This window comes from Rhinopithecus bieti, unplaced genomic scaffold (genome assembly GCF_001698545.2).
Source record: "Rhinopithecus bieti isolate Rb0 unplaced genomic scaffold, ASM169854v2 scaffold_2572, whole genome shotgun sequence".
Classification (NCBI taxonomy): domain Eukaryota; kingdom Metazoa; phylum Chordata; class Mammalia; order Primates; family Cercopithecidae; genus Rhinopithecus; species Rhinopithecus bieti.
The window spans coordinates 3,460,905-3,481,834 of NW_016804595.1; the positions used below are offsets into that span (position 1 = coordinate 3,460,905).

The 20,930-nt window shown below is 42.0% G+C and overlaps 3 protein-coding genes across 3 annotated transcripts in view; 1 reads left to right on the forward strand and 2 right to left on the reverse strand.

Annotated features, from left to right (window-relative positions):
- The window catches only part of MOB3B (MOB kinase activator 3B), a 240,516-nt gene extending 231,728 nt beyond the window's left edge, over window positions 1-8,788 (reverse strand). The window contains exon 1 of the mRNA XM_017869338.1: window positions 8,494-8,788. The gene's annotated coding sequence lies outside the window, so the exon portion shown is untranslated. The remainder of the gene's footprint in view (window positions 1-8,493) is intronic.
- C9orf72 (C9orf72-SMCR8 complex subunit) overlaps window positions 1-20,930 on the reverse strand; it is a 124,951-nt gene that overhangs the window by 71,939 nt on the left and 32,082 nt on the right. The gene's annotated exons all lie outside the window — the stretch shown is intronic.
- On the forward strand, window positions 2,893-3,579 carry IFNK (interferon kappa; the record flags this gene model as incomplete). The annotated part of the gene is made up of 1 exon (XM_017869292.1): window positions 2,893-3,579. A coding segment is annotated over one exon (687 nt), but the record flags the coding sequence as incomplete, so codon positions are not given.

A 20,930-nucleotide genomic window follows, 5' to 3' on the forward strand; every position in this document is an offset into this window, starting at 1 on the left:
CCAACACCTGTGAGCAGAACTTACCACAGTAACAGAACTGAACAATCTTTTAGTTTGATTAGTATCACTGAACAGTCTCAAACTAGTGAAAAGTATACTAAGCACCATGGGCAATTTCAGGGAAGTGAGGGAATGCACTAAATTGGGAGACCAACAGTTATACAATTATCTATTTTTTTAAACCCATGGTTAAGGAGGCCAAGACATTGTAAAAGCAAAATGGGGAACAAGCAGTTCTAATTGGAACAGTTCAAGAAGTTTTAGGTAGAGAAGTTATATGAGGTATGTAAAAAGCTATGGCCCTCAGAGACGCTTTGCCCTTTATAGAATCTGTGTGTGTGTGTGTGTGTGTGTGTGTGTAATTATAAGTATATATACATGCATAAACATGGCTGCAAGAATAGTATATTCCCACATACTGTATGTTATTCATATCAACTGATTGGAACTGAGCCTTAGGGAGAATCCACATTTTCTTTCAAAATACTCTAGAGTAGAAATGTTTAAACAAATAAAGTAGTATTGATCACATTTCAGATGTATAATAATTTTTCCTTTTTTAATGTATCTTCTTTTAAAAACAGCCTTCTCTTATTAAATAAGAAATACTTGGCCGGGTACAGTGGCTCACGCCTGTAACCCCAACACTTTGGGAGGCTGAGGCAGTCGGATCACGAGGTCAGGAGCTCAAGACCATCTTGGCCAACATGGTGAAACTCCATCTCTACTAAAATACAAAAAATTAACCAGGCATGTTGACACGTGCCTGCAATCCCAGTTACTTGGGAGGCTGAGGCAGGAGATTGCGCCACTGCACTCCAGCCTGGCGACAGAGCAAGACTCCGTCTCAAAAAAAAAAAAAAAAAGAAAAGAAAAGAAAAGAAATACTTGCTGATCATAGAAAACTTAAAAAAATCCAAGTAAATAAAATATAAAATAAAACTATCCATTATTCTTCCAGTTAGAGATAATGACTCAAAATTTTTGCATATATATCAAGACTTTTTTTCTGTATATATATGCATATGTCTATATTTAACAAAAGTGGTATCAGCCTCTATATGCAAATATAAGCTTTTTTTTTAAGCTACAACGTGTATCTATCCAAGTGACCAAATATATTCCCACACATAATTTTTAGTGCTTACATATATGTTTTCTACTGATGGCTTACTTAACTAAGTATTTATTGCTGAACATTAAAATTGTTTTCCATTTTTTACTGTGACAAACTTCCTTACAGCTAAGTCTTTAAGGCAATCATCATTATTTCTGGGGAATCAATTCCTAGAGGAACAACTGCTGAGTCAAATACTATATATACTTTTAAGGCTTTTGATCCATATCACCACTTTCCTGTCTAGGAACGTTGTATCAATTTATAATGCTATATAAAAGGGCTTGTTTTCTTAATATTTTTCAAATTTGGTCACCCCAAGAAATCTGCCCATGAAATCAGAATTTATGTAGATAGAACATGTAGAATAATATATATAATTTATTTTTCATAGGAAATAGAAACCTTTCCCAAAAGCCAGGATTTTAAGAAATCCCACTTACCCACAATTAGCCTTTGGCGCAGTCAACTGATTTAGACAAGAACTTTTTAAGCCAACTTTTCAATGAAAGTCTGCCATGTTTGTGGAACTGTGGCTATTTGCCATTGTACAATGACTTAATTGCAAATTAATGTATATCTTTTTTTTGTAAGAAGATATAATAAGCTACCTTTGTTTAATGACAACCCATTTTACTTTCCTGGAGAAAAGAATCCATTTGCTTTAACCATAATCAGAGGAAGGTTATTTGGTCAAACAAAGTAAAAACCATAAACAATAGATAGCCATCATTACCACAGTAACATTGGTCCAGCTAGGAATTCACTTAGCTAAATGGGTGACCTCCTACTCACATACCTTCTCAGTGCACAACAAACACAGGAGCAAACAAAAGCCTTTACAGAATCCAGAGCCATCAGGCAAGAAGAAATAATAATCAAGCAATCAAGCAAAAGTTTTAAAATACTGCCTAAACTACATCTAAAAAACAAAAGAAAAGAAAAGAAAAAAAAAAGAAAAGAAAATGATACTACAAGAGAGAAGTTAATGAGGCAGAAGGATATTCTCAAATATAAAACCCCCTCCAGGACTTTTAAGGAACGTATCAGAGGCATAGGGAAGGCTAAGTCAAGGATGAATTTAACTGAAGAAAAGGATATTTAGAGATTATCAATATTTTCTAATGCAACAGAAAACCAAGCCAGCTTAGTCTTCTACTTAGTGCCATGCTAAATTGACCAACTCTATTCTTCATCTTTTTGGGGATCCAGAAAAATCAAAAAGAGAAAATATCCAAATATAGAAACTAAACTTAACAAAATCGGAAAAACCTAAACTATATTGTGCTCTGGTGACCTAGCAATCAAATAATCACAGTCATTTGGTCAATGTCTATGATTAACTCAATGAGACAGGATGTTTGGCTATAGCACCAGGTACAAAAAATATATTTTCATGAAGGATCACTCCCTCTTATGTAATAGATTTGAGTGAGTGAGTGAGTGAGTGAGTGCATGGACTCAGCTTTTGGCTTTCTGAAATCAGTCTTGTTATGATGATTACTTAGTGCTGGGATGGATCATCCAGGTATTCAAGGTAACACGATGGTAATACTTTGCTCATTTTTCAGAAAAAAAAAAAAAAAAAAAAACTGGTATCACTTCCAAAGTTAGCATAGTCACCCAAAGTGAAAAGAAAAAAAGAAGAAGAAAAAAAAAAAAAGCCTCAGAGGCAAAGGAAAGGGGCCGCAACCTTGGTTAACTGTAAAATGACGAATGAGAAAACTCCTGCTGAAGATATTCAGGTATATAAAGGCACATGAAGGAGTACTTAAAACATCATTGCCAAATCCACATCTTCTGGATTTTTTTTTAGCTTGAAACAAACAAACAAAAAAAAGAGCACCATACCTGACATGATTCAAAAGTGTCTGTGGCTTCAGTTCCTTATGGGTATGTTCATTGCTGGCACCCTATCCCTGGACTGTAACTTACTGAATGTTCACCTGAGAAGAGTCACCTGGCAAAATCTGAGACTTCTGAGTAGTATGAGCAATTCATTTCCTGTAGAATGTCTACGAGAAAACATAGCTTTTGAGTTGCCCCAAGAGTTTCTACAATACACCCAGCATATGAAGAGGGACATCAAGAAGGCCTTCTATGAAATGTCCCTACAGACCTTCAACATCTTCAGCCAACACACCTTCAAATCTTGGAAAGAGAGACACGTCAAACAAATCCAAATAGGACTTGATCAGCAAGCAGAGTACCTGAACCAATGCTTGGAGGAAGACAAGAATGAAAATGAAGACATGAAAGAAATGAAAGAGAATGAGATGAAACCCTCAGAAGCCAGGGTCCCCCAGCTGAGTAACCTCGAACTGAGGAGATATTTCAACAGGATAGACAATTTCCTGAAAGAAAAGAAATACAGTGACTGTGCCTGGGAGATTGTCCGAGTGGAAATCAGAAGATGTTTGTACTACTTTTACAAATTCACAGCTCTATTCAGGAGGAAATAAGGTATATTTTTGGAATTAAGATTCCTTTTCCCTCCAAAATCTCTTTCTCCTTCTCCTCCTCCATCTTCTTTTTAAGGGTTATTGTGCTATCCTGTAAGCCTATCCTCAGTTGGATTGGTAGTCTAAGAACATCAGGGACATTGACCTCTCTAAGGAGAGGTAATGCCAACCATCCTCTGGGTGACCAAGAGTCTCCTTAGAAAGTCTTTAAGACAGGTTTAAAGGAATAAGATTCCCTCTCCATCATCTTCTATTCTCTCTTCCTCTTTTCTTGGGTCATTTTGAAAGGGCTTTGCTATACCACCTGTGAACTTCACCAAGACAATGGCTAGAGAATAGGGAGTGGAGAATGTTGCAAAATGATAACATTTCAATGACTTAACTGTTTTGCTGCCAACATTGTTTATTCTATGAAAAGTCAGCACATTTAAAGAGCTTATACATGCTCCCTAGAGTCAATACCCTTGTATTTTTCCCCTCCTGCTCAGGGGAAAAAGGTTGACATTTCTGGCCCATTTCCTTCTCAGCTTGGTTTGTTTGAATTGATGCCGTTTGTAGAATGGTATTTCATTACTTTAAGAGTGAAGATCCATAGTGAAATTGGATGGATGGTTGACTTAGATGACCATTAAGCTCTCATTTAACCTTTGAGAGGCTGTGATTCTAATGTAGCACACTCTTAATTCCTGATGTATATTGTTTGATTCCTACATCTAAAGGCATGGAAAATGCTGTGGAAAAGTATAGTACAGTATCTGTCTTTTATTGTTTTTTATGTGCCTGAAATAAAATGTCCAGAGTCGTAATATGGAACAATTTTACATTAGATGTTCCTAGTTAGAAGTCTACATTCTGTGAGTTAATTTAACTAGCTATTCCAATAATACATAATACTTTAATATATTTTATCTTTTTAAAAGTTACTTTGAAGTCAGATTACCTAGATTATTTAGTTTTCTAGTATGGCCCTTCATCTATATTAATTCACCACCTGGCTGACATGGATTTTCTCTTCCTCTCTCGCCTCTACCCCATTTCAGAATCATCTCCTTTCAAGCAAGAATTAACAGAGATTGTGGCTATGCAAATGCACAAAAAAAGGGTGAAATGTACCTGCAATGTACCTGGTTCTGCCCTTGGAAGTCATTTCCTGCTCATGCCATTAAGAACATGCTGCCAAACTGTTCAGATTCAAGATTATTCCAAGTGCAGGGCTCAAATGTTATAGCCAAAGAAAATCTTATGATAAAAGTGAGGCAAATTTCAGCCAAGAAGTTAGAAGAAATGTTTAAAAGAACAATAACAAATTGTGGACCACGGTATATGCAGGCTATCAGTAGAAGGATCAGACAACAAAATGAGTTAGTGCAAACCATTTAGTAAAAATAACTATCAGCAGAGTTGTTCCAAATTAAAAATAGTACTACAAGCTTGTTAAGGAGTTAGAACATGCAAGCTACTAAGCATAAAATATACACTTGCTATTTTTCATGAATTTCTCTAATAAAGCCTTTGCCTGTTCCCTCTAATAGCTTTACTGGAATGATGTCAATTACTTTAGTCATTTATGGATGCAGTTCTGCCAAGTGTTTGCTATCCAGAAGGAAAGAGAATGGCTGAGAAAGCTGAGCACTTCCAGTTAACACAGATTTTCTGATTGTGTGGTAGGGGTAGAAGTCAGAACACTATGCTTTTTTAAGAGCATATCTAATCGAAAGAAAAAGGATAACATCTCCACTGGAAAAAAGGCAAGGGCACAAACTGACATCATCGCAAAGGAAGAAATACTACAGACAATATGAAAATGTTTAATCTAACTTGATTTTTAAATGCAAAATAAGATGACAAGACACTCCCATCAGTATGACAGAAATGAAAAAGAATGACAACATAAAATGCGAGTGAGGTGTAAGGTATAGGACACAGGAGCCTTTGTGCATTACTGGGAAGAAAGTAAACTGGGACATGTTTTCTACAGGGAAATATGGCACTCTTCAATATCCTAAAGAATGCATCAGTCCCTGTGACCTAGGTATCACGTCTTCAGAAATTTATTCCAAGGAAACAGATAGATAAGATTGTTCGGCCGGGCGTGGTGGCTCAAGCCTGTAATCCCAGCACTTTGGGAGGCCGAGACGGGCAGATCACGAGGTCAGGAGATCGAGACCATCCTGGCTAACACAGGGAAAACTCCGTCTCTACTAAAAAAATACAAAAGACTAGCCGGACAAGGTGGCGGGCGCCTGTAGCCCCAGCTACTCGGGAGGCTGAGGCAGGAGAATGGCGTGAACCCAGGAGGCGGAGTTTGCAGTGAGCTGAGATCCGGCCACTGCACTCCAGCCTGGGCGACAGGGCGAGACTCCATCTCAAAAAAAAAAAAAAGATTGTTCACTGGAACCTTGTTTATAATATCTACCCCTTTTATATTCATTTTCACCTATCAGTATTTTCTAGTTTTCCTATAATGATTTTTGGGGAGAATTTTTAATTCTAAAATAAATGGTACAAGCTTAACTTCCATTATAATTACCCTGTTTTCCTTAGTGGGTAGGCCAAGACAAGAAATGCTCTTTTACCTTGTTAATGATACCTTTGGGTACTTCTTGAGTAACTTTGGTCTTTTTTGTTGCCTCTGGGTTGCTGCTCCTAAATTTCAAAGGAATCCTTCCTTGGGGTTCATTTTCATAATGAAATGTTTGTAAAGTGCCTTTCAGTACTTCAAAGATGTGCTTTTTTTCCCTTACTGGTTCCATCGTTGGGAAGGTAAAGAGATATAATATCCAGAAATCACTACAGAAAGTGCTCTATGTGTCACGTTCCTGGCTTAGCAGTCTCACTTCTGTTTTGTTAAATGGAAACTCAAAAGTCCTGTTGAGTTGGCAAAGGGAAAACTCTCGGAGCTGTGCAGAGCCAAGCTTCCGGTATCTACTGAAAATGTCTGAGTGGGTACCTGGATCATAATGTTCCTACAGAAGCCTCCTTCTTCCCCTGGGTTGAGGAGGAATCAAAAGTGTAATCGAGCTTCCTTGGAAGAGGGACTGACTGGGGATCCCACAGGAAAAGCTGGCAACAGCAGGTCAACTGCAAGGCTATGGGGAGGTATAGGTTCCAACAGGTGCACAGTCCCAGTCAGCCTCCCCTCAGAGGCAAGACAACTCGCTGGGCACCATCTGGGGACCCTGCCTTCTCAGAGTAGCTACTTTGCTTTTGCCCCAGTTCTTTAATCAATAATCCACACTAAGAATGAACACAATGTATAAGCATCTAACTTGTGCAGGGAAACAGGGCTGCCTGCAACCCAACAAGCGCACCCACAGGGGAACTCGGGGCCATCCTAAGCCACTTGTTCGCGGGAACGTGGAAGCAGGAAGTGTGCTCTGGCCGTATCTGCGTTGCGTCCTCTGAGTCCTCTTTTACTACAGTGCAGAAAGGGGACTTGAGATTTAAACTTGGAGCGGTACTCAAAGCCAGAACTCCACGTTCATTCCGGAGTGAACCACCACACCACTATTTCCAGGCAACGTCAGGAGGCTTCCTCGTTATTTGCATCTCCGTTCTCTTTTTGGCGACTAGCCTGCCCTCCCGCCCTTGGAAACTTGTGGACCCGAGAATCTCAGCTTTCCGCCTACCAAAGGTGCCCTGATCCCCTCCCATTGCCCTAGCAGCAGCCCAGCCCCAACGCCTTTGGCTAGAGATTGAAATCCTCTGGAACCAACTACGGGACACTTTGGATTGGGGCGGAACACGCTTCCACTGTCTCGAAAGCAGCACCTTCTCGGATTTGCGCCCTTTGCGGCGCGCCTGGGTTGAGATCTGAGAAACGCGCCCCGGGCCACAGGCAGCAGCGGAGGCGGGGAAGGAACAACTTTCCCTCCACCCTCTAACCACAAGGGCGGGGTGGGGCGGCCTCGCTGGGGTAGGGCTCCTCCGCTTCCCCAGCTGGGATCCCCTGCCGGAGCTGGCATGGGGGTCGGGGAGGGGGACCAGAGGGGCTTCCTTCTCTCCCCAAGCCCTACCAGATGTTGGAAAGGCAAACAATAGGCGAAACGCAGAGAAACAAAAGGCCATTCGCCACGATCTCAGTCGGCTGCGTCGCAACCCTTCCCTGCGGGGAGGGTTAGGGGAAAGGGTCAGGAAAGAGGGCGAGGGGGAATCCCGAGAGATTTAGGGTCTCTGGTACTTGTCAGGCGCCAGGGGTCTGCGCTTTACCCTCCCAGCAGGGGTCTGAAGGTGGGAAGGGGCAATCAAAGAAAAGTGGAAGAGTTTTCACCTTCTTCCCCAGTTCAGGGAAAGGGAGGGCTGGGATTCCAGATGTTTGACAGTTGTTGGCCCCAAAGTTAAGAGCGATTTGTATGGCCTTTACACGCTCCCCACCTCCATGAGGCATCGTCAGCCCCGGGGGCGACCTGGCTTACGGCGCGGAGTTCCCCGACGCTGCCCCAAGCCGAGACTCCTCCCTCAGGATCAGGACGCCCAAGCGTTGTCCCCCAGCCCGGGAGCACTTTTGTAAAAGTTTGTCTTCCCGCCACCCACAGCCCAACACGCACCCTGCATGCGTCCGCGGCTGGGGATGGGCTCGGAGACTTGCACCCCGAAAGAAGGACGATCTTATTGATTTATATCTTTTCAAATCAAGGCCACGGATCCCGGGGTGGAAAGTGGGCGACCCTAGTTCCTGCCGGGAAGCGCATACAAGGAGCCGGTCAGAAGCCCAGGCGCCGGCAGGGGTCTGAAGAGGACTCCAGCCCCGGAAGCCCGCGGCCGGCCGGCGGAGGGCCGGTCCGCCGCCTCCGGCACCTTCTTGCACACCCGCTCAGGTGCGCCCCGCACCTCGCCGCCCGCCTGGGTGAGGTCGGGAGCGAGCAGCCACCGGGCTGCGCCGCCTCCCCTCGCTTGGAGCGCGTTCTTACTCACCGTGGGGTTTTACCTCCAGCCCAGGGCCCGGTCGGTTCCCTTCGCCGGGTCAGCTGCAGCCAGCGCGAGAGGAAAATGGTGAGCTCGGGGCAGGTGGGGCGTCGCTTCCCAATCCACTCAAGGGACTCTGCGGCCGGTGCGCGCCGTCCCAGCGAGCCAACCGGCGGACAGGCGAGCGCCTGGCTCCAGCTGCAGCCGCCGCCGCTCCGGAGCAGCCCCCACATGCACCCAGCGCGCCGCGCAGCCGGCCGGGGCTCGACCGTCTCGCGGGGACGCCGAGCGGGGACCCCTGGCGGCCGCCTGCGGAATGGCAGCTCCGTGGGGAGAAAAGTCGTCTTTGGGATCATCTTCCCTCCGGAAAGAGATGGGACATGACCAGTCTAAGGGGCCTTCCAGCCTTGCAGAAAAGACACTGACCCTCGGGCCAGGGCAGTGAAGAAGGTGTCAGATCAGAAAGGATGATCTGTGGGTCCACCACGGCCACTTCCAAGGCACCTAGAGAGGGCGAAACGGTTTGCCTTCCCCAGAATTTTCTGATTGTTGAAAAATACCATGAACTGCCTGACACAGAGCGGAGCATCAATCATTGGAAAATACTCGGATTCTAGCAAATTTACTAGAACACACTGGGAGTCGTGGATGAACATGGATTTTAAAGTCCAACCCACAGCCCGCCACTCTCTACTTGTGTGGTCTTGGTCTATCTACAACCTGAAAGCCTCGGTATTCTCCTCCGTAAATTGGCGGGGAGCAATATCACCCTTGCAGGGTGATGGTTACGGGTAAACTACATTTAAAACGTTTTTATAGTTCATAGTAACAGTAATCAAATATGAGCTTCCCGCCTTCTGCAGAAAAAGAATTGGGTCTTTCACATTTTTCTATTCCCCATATGATCACATCTTAGGGCATATTGGTTGAAGTGTACCAAATGACGAAGCACTGCATTGTACCATTCTTACTACCCACTTCAAAGAGGTGTGGAAATATATTAAGTAGAAATTAGGATATATGGAGAAAACATCCCTCCTCCAAAAGAGGTTTCTGCAACTAACTACGAAATGAGAACTTCTAAAATCACTTACATCTTTTGCAATATCAAGTCATCTCAGATATTGTAAGAAACATTTAATAGTCATGACTTAGTGATATCAACCCTGGATTAAATGACTCTAATTCTGTGTCATTTGTGTAATATAAAGATATCGATTGTGAATATAAGACTCAAATATGAGAAAACTGCCACATACAAAAACACAGCCGCTAAGCAATATTTCTGTTCATCACCAAGGAATCTCATTTCCAAACTGCCCCAGTTTTTAAGAGGATGAACATCAGAGTCAGACAGACCCATAGTAGCTGAGTCTAACCTTTCTGAAGCTCTGTTACCTCATCTTATAAAATAAGGATAATATAGGTATTCAATGAAGGAATACATACAACATGCTTAGGGTAACACCTGTCACATGGTAAGTGCTCCAGCGTCACCACCTGTCATTCTTTCCAGCATATAGTTCTCACCCCACCCACATGTAGCCCCTCCCTCATGAGCTCAAGGGCCCCCAGCACGTGTTATACTCATACACCCACAAGTTTCAGTGTCCCTTAAGGTGTTATCTTTTGCAAATTAGGAACAGAAAGAGAATATTTTCAGGTAGTTTGGAGTAGAATAAATAACATTCACATTCTTTGCCCAAGTCAGTACAGATTAATTTCCGTCATTTCTAACTCATGCTGTATACATTTCCCAGAAGAGGAAAGTCATGCTAGTCTTCAGTAGCGTTTGAAAAAAAAAAAAATTCCAAGAGGATTCTTTTGCCAAACCACTTCATTACAGCTTCCCCTTAAAGGATACCAAAGGAGCACAGGGATATTGGAAAGATGTCGCCATAGCAACATTGTAATAGACAGATGACAATAGAGTAAAAGTGAAGAAAGCACATTTGCATAGTCATTAACAAACTTGGACCTACAGTCATATTGCTCTGGGCAGTAGTTCAAGGGCTACTCAAAGTAAATTTGGTAAGAGGCTATTTCTGTTTATTTTGGCCTAGTCTGAATACCCAGTTCATTGTGCTCATGTGTGTGCTAATTGTAATTGTTACAGGCAGTTCACTAACAAACAGCAGACATCCTCAAGAGTCCTTCCTTTCATCCTAAGCAATGAGAGTTCACAAATCTAAATGTGTACCTAATAAATCTTCAATAGTAAAGCATACTTCCTCCTTACCTGCTTCTGTTTTGTTTTCAAAACCTTAAATAGTCCCAGGTATACAGAACTTGTCTCAACGCTTATGGGAACTTCTGTAATAACTTATGTGAATTAACTCTGGGTACTGAAAAGAAACAAATGTGCATGGCTTCCCCTAAGCACTAATGGCAATTCAAATAATAGCAAATTTATACATGCGATATATATAGATTTATAGATATATAAATATTTCTTATATATAGATATCTAAGAAGACATCATATATATATATACATCTTAGAGATCATATCTATCTTTTAAGCAATTTCAAACCATACAAGAATCCATATATGATCTTAAGGCATAATTTCTGCTAGCATACTTCTCAGCATTTATAATGACACTAAATGTCTATGGTCATTTCCTCTGAAATGCACATTACATCAATCCCATTTTGTGAAAGTGGAACTAAGGCATAAAAAGGTCAGAGTTCGGGAGCTGGGAAGAATGTATGACAGTGTTCAAAGTTGTTTCAGTGACAGCTGAATAAGATAGTGTCGTTTGGAATCATAATGGACAATTATCTCCTTTCTAGTCTATAGGAATAGAGTGAATGTTCTTTCCCAAGTTAAAAAAAAAAAAATATATTGAAAAGAGACTATACTCTTTCTTCCTGCACTTAGAATGTGTTTTTATAGTGACCCAGTGCTCCTTCATATCTATTAGATGGTATTTTTTTCTTATTTAAAAATATCCATGTGGTTGAGGCTGCAGCGAGCTATGATTGCACCACTGCACTCTAACCTGGGCAACAATGAGACCCCATCTAAAAAAAAAAATAGTTTGTATCTTTAACAAGTGACCCTTCTTCTCAAGAGATGAGCCTGATGTTTCTGTTTTGGCTTAACATTAACCAGGTGTGGTACACTTGTGATCTGCCTCAGTACTCTGAGTAATGGAGAGGAGTTCTCTCACTATGAAACAGGTCAACTTAGATATAATCCAAAAAGGGTTAGTTGCCAGGAGAACCAAAGTCTAAGGGAGTCACATCTACAAGCCCATAGCCTGGACCCTGACATTAATCCTACTGTGAGACTTCAGCACCTTTCACAAATGGAAAAATCAGGCCACTGTGTGCTCAATGGGTTTGGAATGTTGTGCTTTCAAAGCAATTAATACAGAAAGGCATAGAAAGATAGAGAAGAGGCTAGTGAGTCTTGGATGCTTCCAACGTGATATAACGCCCCTTTCTCTTCTAAATAGTAAAATAATGAAGATCTCAAATAGACTTTCTCTCTTTGAGAAACACAGCTTTACTGCTTTTGCGATCAATGCCCATTGCCCTCACCAACAAATCAGTCATTAATTCCCAACTGCCTTGCATTGCAAATACAGAAAAAAAGGTTTTTGTATCTCCTTAGCTCTCTTTGAATGTCTGTGGGAAAGAAATGAAGGAAGTAAACTTTTTTACTGCCAGACTGAAGGTAGTTTTTGATAAACTTGGAACTTCTCCAAACCACCCCTACCCTCCTGGCATAGAAAATAAACAAGATTTTTCCCTTCACATCATAATTAAGGCAAGAGACAAAAATGAAGGTATCATCCAACCTGATCTTCTTTAGCCTCTAGCTGTTCTACCTACACAGAACTATTTTCTCAAGATTCCAATTAGGTTTGATATACTGTTCAATATTAATTTCCTCTTAAGAAGCTACTTCACCATTTGGAAAGCCCCTTGGGTTGAATAATTATTGAATTTCTAAATGGCCTCTGGCTAGCCTCAATTGCGTTAGTGTTTCGTGTCCAGTAAGTAATATGAAAGAGGTTTGCCTTGGGTATTTAACAGCCCCTAACGATGCTTTTCAGAGGGAAAAAATCCTTCTGAAAAGATTTTTGGAAAAGTTTCAGTTAATTTTTTCCCAAGTCTTGTTGTCTAATGCTCAACAGAGTCTCTGTAGAAATGAACAGAAAACTTCCTTCCTTCATTTTTCCCTTCCTTTTTTCTTTCTCTTATCCTGCCCTCTTCCCTCTTTGTTTCTCTTCTCTTCTTTGTTAGAGCATTTCTGATGGCTAGGTAACTCATCAAGGTTTCTATCCAGTGTCCCAGAAGAACAATTCTTCTTTTTAATAAAATGAATTACATTTTCATTCTCTTTCATTGTCTTTTTGTTTTCCTGTGTTCTTTTTTTGTTTCTTTCGGCACACGATAAATGATGTTTTCATTTGAAATTGCTTCTCACTACTGCTCAGATGGTCAGCATGAGAAGTCAAAAGGAAAGCATACACACTAGTAAGAGAATCAGGGTGTGGAAAAGGGTCTCTAAGACCCCAACCCCCGAGAAGGAGATGGAGACCCAAACATGCCAGTCACCAGTTTGAGGCTCATAGCTTGTTAGTGTAGAGCCAGATTTTGTACTTGTAGTTTGAGGAGCACAGCTTGTTAGAATCCAGATCTCATGGCTTTTAATCCAGAAATATTTCTTAGTTTGGGAGTTGTTTTTCATTGTTGCTGTTGGCCAGTAATTATGGTACTCTTCTGAAAAGGCTGTTTTATAGGCCAGTTATTTGGAAAGGCCATTTTCCGTTTGTTAGTACTGAATAGATGGGCTTGTCTTGTTCATTTGGCAATGCCCTGAGCTCCTCAATCTCTCAGTCCCTTCTTTTAGAAACGATGGTTTGCCTACAGGATGCCAGGTGCTTTTCTCAGGGCCCTGCTCCTGTTATATTTGATTTCTCTGTCAATCTTTTTACACTACTATATACACCCAGAGTGAGAGAAAAAAGGGAGAAGAGAAAGAAAGCAAAAGGAAACAAGAAAAGGAAGTTGAAAGCAAAAGAGGAAAGAAGGAAGGAAGGGAGGGTGGAAAGAAGGAAGGGAGGAAGGGAGGGAGAGATGTTGAAGATTACCAGTGGTATATACAGGAAAAATAATAAGATATCCTTTGTTAAATTTTAATACTTCCAGTCATGTCTGTTATTAAGGAATCCAAAAGTGATTAAAAGCAATCGCCCTTCCTTCTCCTCTGCTCTCCCTACTCCTACCCTAATACCCCCCAGGTTATACTTCACTGCATCTTCTTGGATGATGACAAAGAAGTCTGGCATTATGTTTGTTTAAAATTTTTCTGCCTTTTGTGGGGTTTGCTTGCCATCCACCCCTCTTATCCTACCTGCAATTTCCTCATTCCTTGTTTTATTTTTGGAACAATACACCTACCTGGACACTCATTTCTTTTTTACCTTCCAAGTAGTTTAGTTGAAATGTGTTGACCTTGACCCCTATTGGCAGAACTGCTCAGCTGACCTATCGACTCTTGAGAAATAATAAGTAGTTGTAGTTTTAAGGTGCTACATTTTGGAGTGATTTGTTATGTAGTTTTGGTGTGGCAATAAATAACTGATACAGATAATGTGGTAGTCTTGATGAATACAAGAGTGCCTGGCCCATAAGTAGCCACTCAATAAATGTTGGACTGGAATGAACTGGCAAATGGAGTAAATTAATATTCATCAATACGGGCTTAATAAAATACGTGGTGACATAGCCTAACAATGGAACACAATGCAGGTATTAAAAACAGTGAATAAAAATTCAATGAGTTGATGGCTTAGGATTTGTGCATTTGTCTGTCTGCGTATGATATTACATATCAGTAAAGAAAGCCTGTATACAAAGCACCAGGTATCATATGATACCCTTTTAATATTAAAAAATCTACATTGTATATATTCATAGGAAAGTATCTGGAAGTACATACACCAAGATGTTGACAATGGTTCTCTAGGTAGAATCAAAACAGGTAATTTAAAATTTTTTCTATACTTCTTTACTTGAAAACATTCAACTTTATTTTTTATAATAACAAAAGAATAAGGTGATAAGATACTTTTTTCCTGAGTCCAGGACACATGGGGTGAGTTACCCTGATATGATATTTTCTCTTTCTCTCCTCAAAGCACACTGAAGATCTTGAAGGGCACACAGAGAGAGGGAAGGCAACAGAGGCAGGCTTTGTTGGACACCAAATGAATGTACTGAGCCATTGTTCCAAGACAGCTCTGTATTTTGAAGCTCAGCATGGGCCAAATTCAACTGCCAGATGAAATATGTGATTCTTCTGGCATTGTCAGAAGTGGCAAATGGATTCTCCCCTCCTAAATGTGGTGTAACTGTGGGGGCCTATCAAGGTGACTCTCCCATCAACCAAAGGTAGCAAGTAATGGCACACTTGCCATGACCTCTACTGTCTGCTTTCTGTGTCGCTGCCTCAATCATGCCCCTCCTCTTGCCTTGTCTTGGTGAAGAGTGCCTGGCCAGCAGCCCTGCCTACCTCTCTTCTGGCCCTAGCACCTTGCCCCAGCCCATGTGGTTCCAGCAGGCTCCACTTCAAGGGACCCACCCTCCAGGGCACAATGTAGGTTCATGATCCAAGCATCGCCAACCAGAGGGCTTATTCTCCGAGAATTTATACACAGACCCTGAGGTCAGCAAGCAAGAATGAAATAAGCCAGAGTTCTCTGCAGCCATCCCCTTTTCACCTCTCTCAGTTATGGATGAACTTATCTGTAAAATGGGAAAAAGAAACAACAAGAGAAGCACAGCTGAGAGAAACACCAAAAGAGAGAGTTGAAGACATTTGAATTCCTGCATCCAGTAGTGTCCAAAGCCAGTGCCAACCCTGGAATTCCTAGCTACAAGAGCCAATGGAGTCCCTTTTGCTTTAGTTTGAGGTGGGCTCCTGTCACGTGCCACAGAAACTAGGAGAAAGCAGAGTGTCTGTGCTGCAGCGAGGGAGGGCTAAAGTCCTCAGGAACAACCAATAAAGCATGAGTGCCAATGAATAAATACCTGAGGTGAGCAATTACAGGAGGCATTCTTTACATTTCTTAGAGATCCAAGCAAAATGTATCCCCAGTGGCCTGAAGTGCTCATATATATTATTATTAATTAATATAGTTAATAACCTGTAGGCAGCTCAGAAAAAATCTCAGAGTCATTAAGTGTTAAAGGACATTTGAGACCATTTGCCTCAGCATCTAGTGCAGCTTCAGATATGCACAGCACGGAGGGCAGGGAACTAACATTTGGTGAGCACCTACTATGGGTTAGGACCTGTGCTGGACATTTTCACATATTTATTCCTCCCCATGATCTTGGATGACGGGTATTAATACTCTCATTTTGGAGATTGGGAAACTTGCCTAAGGTTCATACAGAGCTTCTTTGGCGCTCTCAATCATGACTGTTCCCTTGCATCCATCCCCTCTGTTAAGAACTGAGATTAGCATTTAGGAAGTTATAGCTGGTGCGGTAGACACCTTAGATGCCCTGTGTCACATCTCTTGACATATCTCTGATTTCAGTGCACTTATGATGTGGCCTCTTTCCCAGATCTCAAGCACGCAGCAGCCATCATTTCACTATCTGCCGCGGGACTGTTTCCACAGATGCAGAAGCTTGCTCAGCCTAGGAGAAAGCACAGTGTCTGTGCTGCAGTGAGGGAGGGCTAAAGTCCTCAGGGACAACCAATGGAGCATGAGAGTCAATGAATAAATACCTGAGGTGAGCATAATTACGGGAAGCATTCTTTACATTTCTTAGAGAGCCAAGCAAAATTTAGCCCTAGTTGTCTGAAATGGCCAATTGCCAAATTCATCTTTATATTGACTTTTCCTTCTTCGTGTTGCAGGCTGACTGATCTCTCATTTCCATTTCCTGGAATCACCTCCCAAATAAACTAACCGTATAGTAGTCCTTGTCTCAGGCTCTGACAGTGGGGGATTCCAAACTGGAAATGAAGACCATCTTGTGTACTGACTAGTGAAGGAAAAGGTTACTGTTTTGAAGTCTGTAAGAAAATAAGCTCAGCTTAAACCAGCGAGAGGCCTTGAAACAGAGTGAGCAATTCCAAGCTAGGAACTCTATTAAGAAATAGTCTCTTATATAGAACCCCTTTGAGAAAATATACTCAAAGTCTATAACTTAAACTTGCCTGAAAGGAAATACATCAAGATATTAATTATTATAATTCAATATATATTATTATAGTATTATATTAATTATTCTTCTCTTCTGAGTAAATTTTCAATGGACATTCTCCAGATCTTCCTCACTTCTCTTATCTATGTCTTGATCTGCCCCCTGGGGAATCACAATTCTTGTCACTGTAGTTAATAATCTTTTTCTTTTTCTGCGACTCAAATTAGGTAGAAGATACTTTAGCCATCATTCTCTGCTTGGAAAGCAGCACAGCATGTTAGTTCAGAGTATGGTATGGGCAACAAAAGAAGGTCAAATTCTAGTCATCTGGGTCACTTGGTCTGTCACCCAGGTTTTGCTATGGAAACAACTGCTTGTGATCGTTAATTTTTAAATGTTGACTAGGCTGAGAGATACTGAGATAGCTGGTAAAACATTATTTCTGGATGTGTCTGTGAAGATGTTTCTGGAAGAGATTAGCAGACTGAGTATAGAAGATCCACTCTTACCAATGTGGGAGGGCATCATCCAGTCCACTGAGGGCCCAGAGAGGACAAAAAGGCAGAAGAAAAGCAAATTTGCCCTCTCTTCTGGTGCTGAAACATCCACCTTCTGGCTGGCCTTTGAACTTCAGGACTTATACTACCCTAGCACACCCACCCTCCCAATCCCCCATCCCATTTCTCAGGCCTTCAGGCTTGGGCTGAATCATACCACTGGCTCCCCTAGTTCTCCAGCTCAAAGACAGCAGACTGGGGGACTACTCAGCTTCCATAATCATATGAGCCAATTCCCATAATGAATGCCACTCCCCCACTGTTTCTCTGGAGAACCATGATTAATGATTAATACAACTCCAAAACTTAGTGGCTTAAAACTGCAAAGATTAACGCATGGCTTATGCAACATGTACATCTTGATGGGGGTGGGAAAGGGGGCTCTGCCCATAGCTCCCACAGTAGGACCTAGCCTGCAGAGTGCCACTATCTGGAACGTTAGTGGACACTGTGGCAGAGTGAAAAGGAGGCAAAGCTCATGCAAAGTCTTCCATCTGAAAGTGACATATGCTGCTTGTTCATGTTTCATTGACCAAAGAGAGTCATGTGGTCATGCACAAGTTTCACTGAAAGGGAAAGGGCAATCTGCCTTGCAGATAAGAAAGGAGAAAAAAAGGGGGAGATTTTGAAAAACATCTATCCAATTTGGACGATCATTTAACCTATGCTTCAGTGTTCTCATCACATATTGTGGGGATATCCACTTTACAAGGTTATTATGAGGGTTAAATGTGAAACTGTAAAGTACCTGGCACATAGCCATTACTCAATAAATGCTATTTTGACAGTGATACTTTGTTTACCTGAAATATAATATTAAGATTTACTCCAATCTTTCCTACATCTCTGGGAGTAAAAAACTCTTGAAACTTTTCCAGAGGTTGCATTTTCTGGTCTTTAAAATGAGTCCAGTGCCTTTTCCCGAATTTTTCCAAATTCTGGCCATCCTCAGATATGGGTTCTAGCTCAGTGCTCCTCACACAGAAAGGTTCTAGTAAGGAATTAGAAAATACTTTCTGCTTTAAAGAAGAGCTACACAAATATTAAATGAGAATAATTATGTTTGTTATTTACAGAGACCAGCCTGGCTAACACGGTGAAACCCCGTCTCTACTAAAAAATACAAAAAACTAGCCGGGCGAGGTGGCGGGCGCCTGTAGTCCCAGCTACTCGGAGGCTGAGGCAGGAGAATGGCATAAACCCGGGAGGCGGAGCTTGCAGTGAGCTGAGAACCGGCCACTGCACTCCAGCCCGGGCGACAGAGCGAGACTCCGTCTCAAAAAAAAAAAAAAAGAAAAGAAAATATTCTACTACTCAGAAAAACTCAGCATAAGTTCATTAGAACAGTATGGGCCACATTAGAAAGAACATATTATCATTATGTTTGAAAAACTAGGACTGGGTACAAAGTTACTATGATAGTATGGGCTCAGTTGGCCAAGTATGTTATTACAGTTTCAATGGAACCATTATCTTGTCAACAGAACACACAGTGAAACCTGCAGGGGCTTCCTCTGGCTTCACGACAGTGAGTAAACTCCGGCTTTCCCTAGGGAAGGCAGGGGCCTGGTAGGGTCTGAGCAAGAGCCTGAGGCATAGACTGTGCCCACCCTCCCCTTCTCCCTCCACTCATTCCAGTTTTTGGTTTAGAAAGCCAGCATTTTGAATATGTAGTCACAAGACTTTCTCGTTGTCCTCAGGTTGGGTTGCTGCCCCCCACCCCCCCCCCGCCCTCCTTGTTCCCATATGAAGGTCATTGACCCCTAGTTTTATAAGGTGTTTATTCTTGCAGAATTTGGACCAGGGACTCTTTCTGTTCAGCAAATGATTCAGTGCATGTGGACCCTGGGGTTGTTTACATTTTCAGGAACTGCTATTGCGAAACTAAAAAGGTTTATTTTACGTAGTGGGGTTGCTTTTGCCAGATGAATTCATTTGCTCAAGTTATTTTTAAAATGTGCTTTCCCTTAGCTCCTTAGAGAAGCTCTGGTCTCCTCTTGCTCGTGTGGGTCTAGGCCAGAAAAAAAAAAAAAAAAAATGCTGAGGCTATTAATGGAAGCCAGAGAAAATGTCTAGCCAAGGTGGATCAAAGAAGGTTCTCAGTTTTGACCCAAAACCCTTTAACTTCCTGAATGCTGGGCTAGCATACAAACTGGTCCTGGCTGCAGCAGCTTAAATGGCTCATGTGCCTAGAACCAGGAAGACCATGCATATGAGTTTCAAACTGCTCCTACAGATATGTGTAGAAGGGGGACCCCTACGACTCAGTATTCATTCGGAAGAAACTTCCCCGGCTGCCAATTGGAAGCACCACAGTCCAGCAGCAGTGAGACTGCTGGAGGCAGTCAGATCGCAGAACACAAACCCTCTACCTCATCGGGGTCAAGTGGCCTGAAATGATTCATCAAGCTGCTTTGCAAACATTTTATTTAACAATTGATATTTAGAAATAATTTTTTATGATGCAGTTTCTTCTCTTTTGGAGGTATCAGAGACCCCTTTGAGAATCTGAGGAAGGCTATGGAGAAATATCTGATGAAGTCTGTGGGGAAAAAAACTGCCATCCAGAAAAATGTATATATGCAAGCTGTTCCTTAAAATGTTAGTGGTATCATTGTGATGACATCCAAAAATTGTCAGGGAAGTCCATAAATCCCCTTGCTTCAGAATTTGGGGAAACTTTAAACCTCAGATTAATGGTATGTAGATACTATTCATTCATTCAGAGCTTACTGACTTCCTGTGTCATGGCAAGCACTATGCTGGAAATTGGAAATACAATGATGTATAAGACAAGGACCCAGCCTTGTGGAGCTCACAGTCTAATGGGAGACAGAACAAACCCATAATAATGATGCATGATAATGAGTTAAGTGCTATACTAGATAACTGTAAATGTAGAAGAAAACAAGAGCCCCAAGTAGAGTGTAGTTAATTCAATATATATTTAATAAATGCATTATGTGCCAGGCAGTTGGGAATAAGCTGGTGCACAGACAAGATCCCTATCCCATGGAGCTTAAAGTCTGGAATACTCTCAACTCAAAGTTGGAGGAGAGGCCTGGAAGAACATGATGCCCACCTAAGGTGAATCCTGACTGACAAGTAAAGTTCATCCAGGTGAAGTGGGTAAGCGTACTGCAGGTAGTGGGAGCAGCACGCACACAGGCCCAGTAAGAGCAAGGTGAGTCAGGGGGAACTACAAATACTTCATCAGGGCTCTTTGAAGGCAGGAGCAGTGAGAGACAAAGGTGGAGAGGTGTGCTGGGGGCAGATCCCCAAGGCTCCTGTGCTTCACCATGGATTGTGGGTTGAAGGCTGTCAATGAGGGCTTTTTAAGGCAAGTCAGGAGTTTCATATTAGAAAGATCACTCTACCATAAATGGAGAAAATTAGGCAAAGGGGGGGGGATGGCTAGTGGGTGAAATCATGGGAGACTAGAATGAAGGAAGCTGTTGAATTAATCTGGATAAGAAATGATAAGGTCCTAACAGTGGCAGTGGAGATGGAGTAAAGTGGATGATGGGAAAAACGGGATGAGGCCTCTGGAGAGTAGCTCACAGGCAAGTTTTTTCATTCCCTACAATGACATTTGCCTAAGGCAACACACACTGCTACTTGCAATGAGGTAGTGACGGGTTCAAGCTAAGAAAATAATCTTGTTACTGACATGGTATCACTGGGAATCATGGCTGTAAAATTGTAGTTT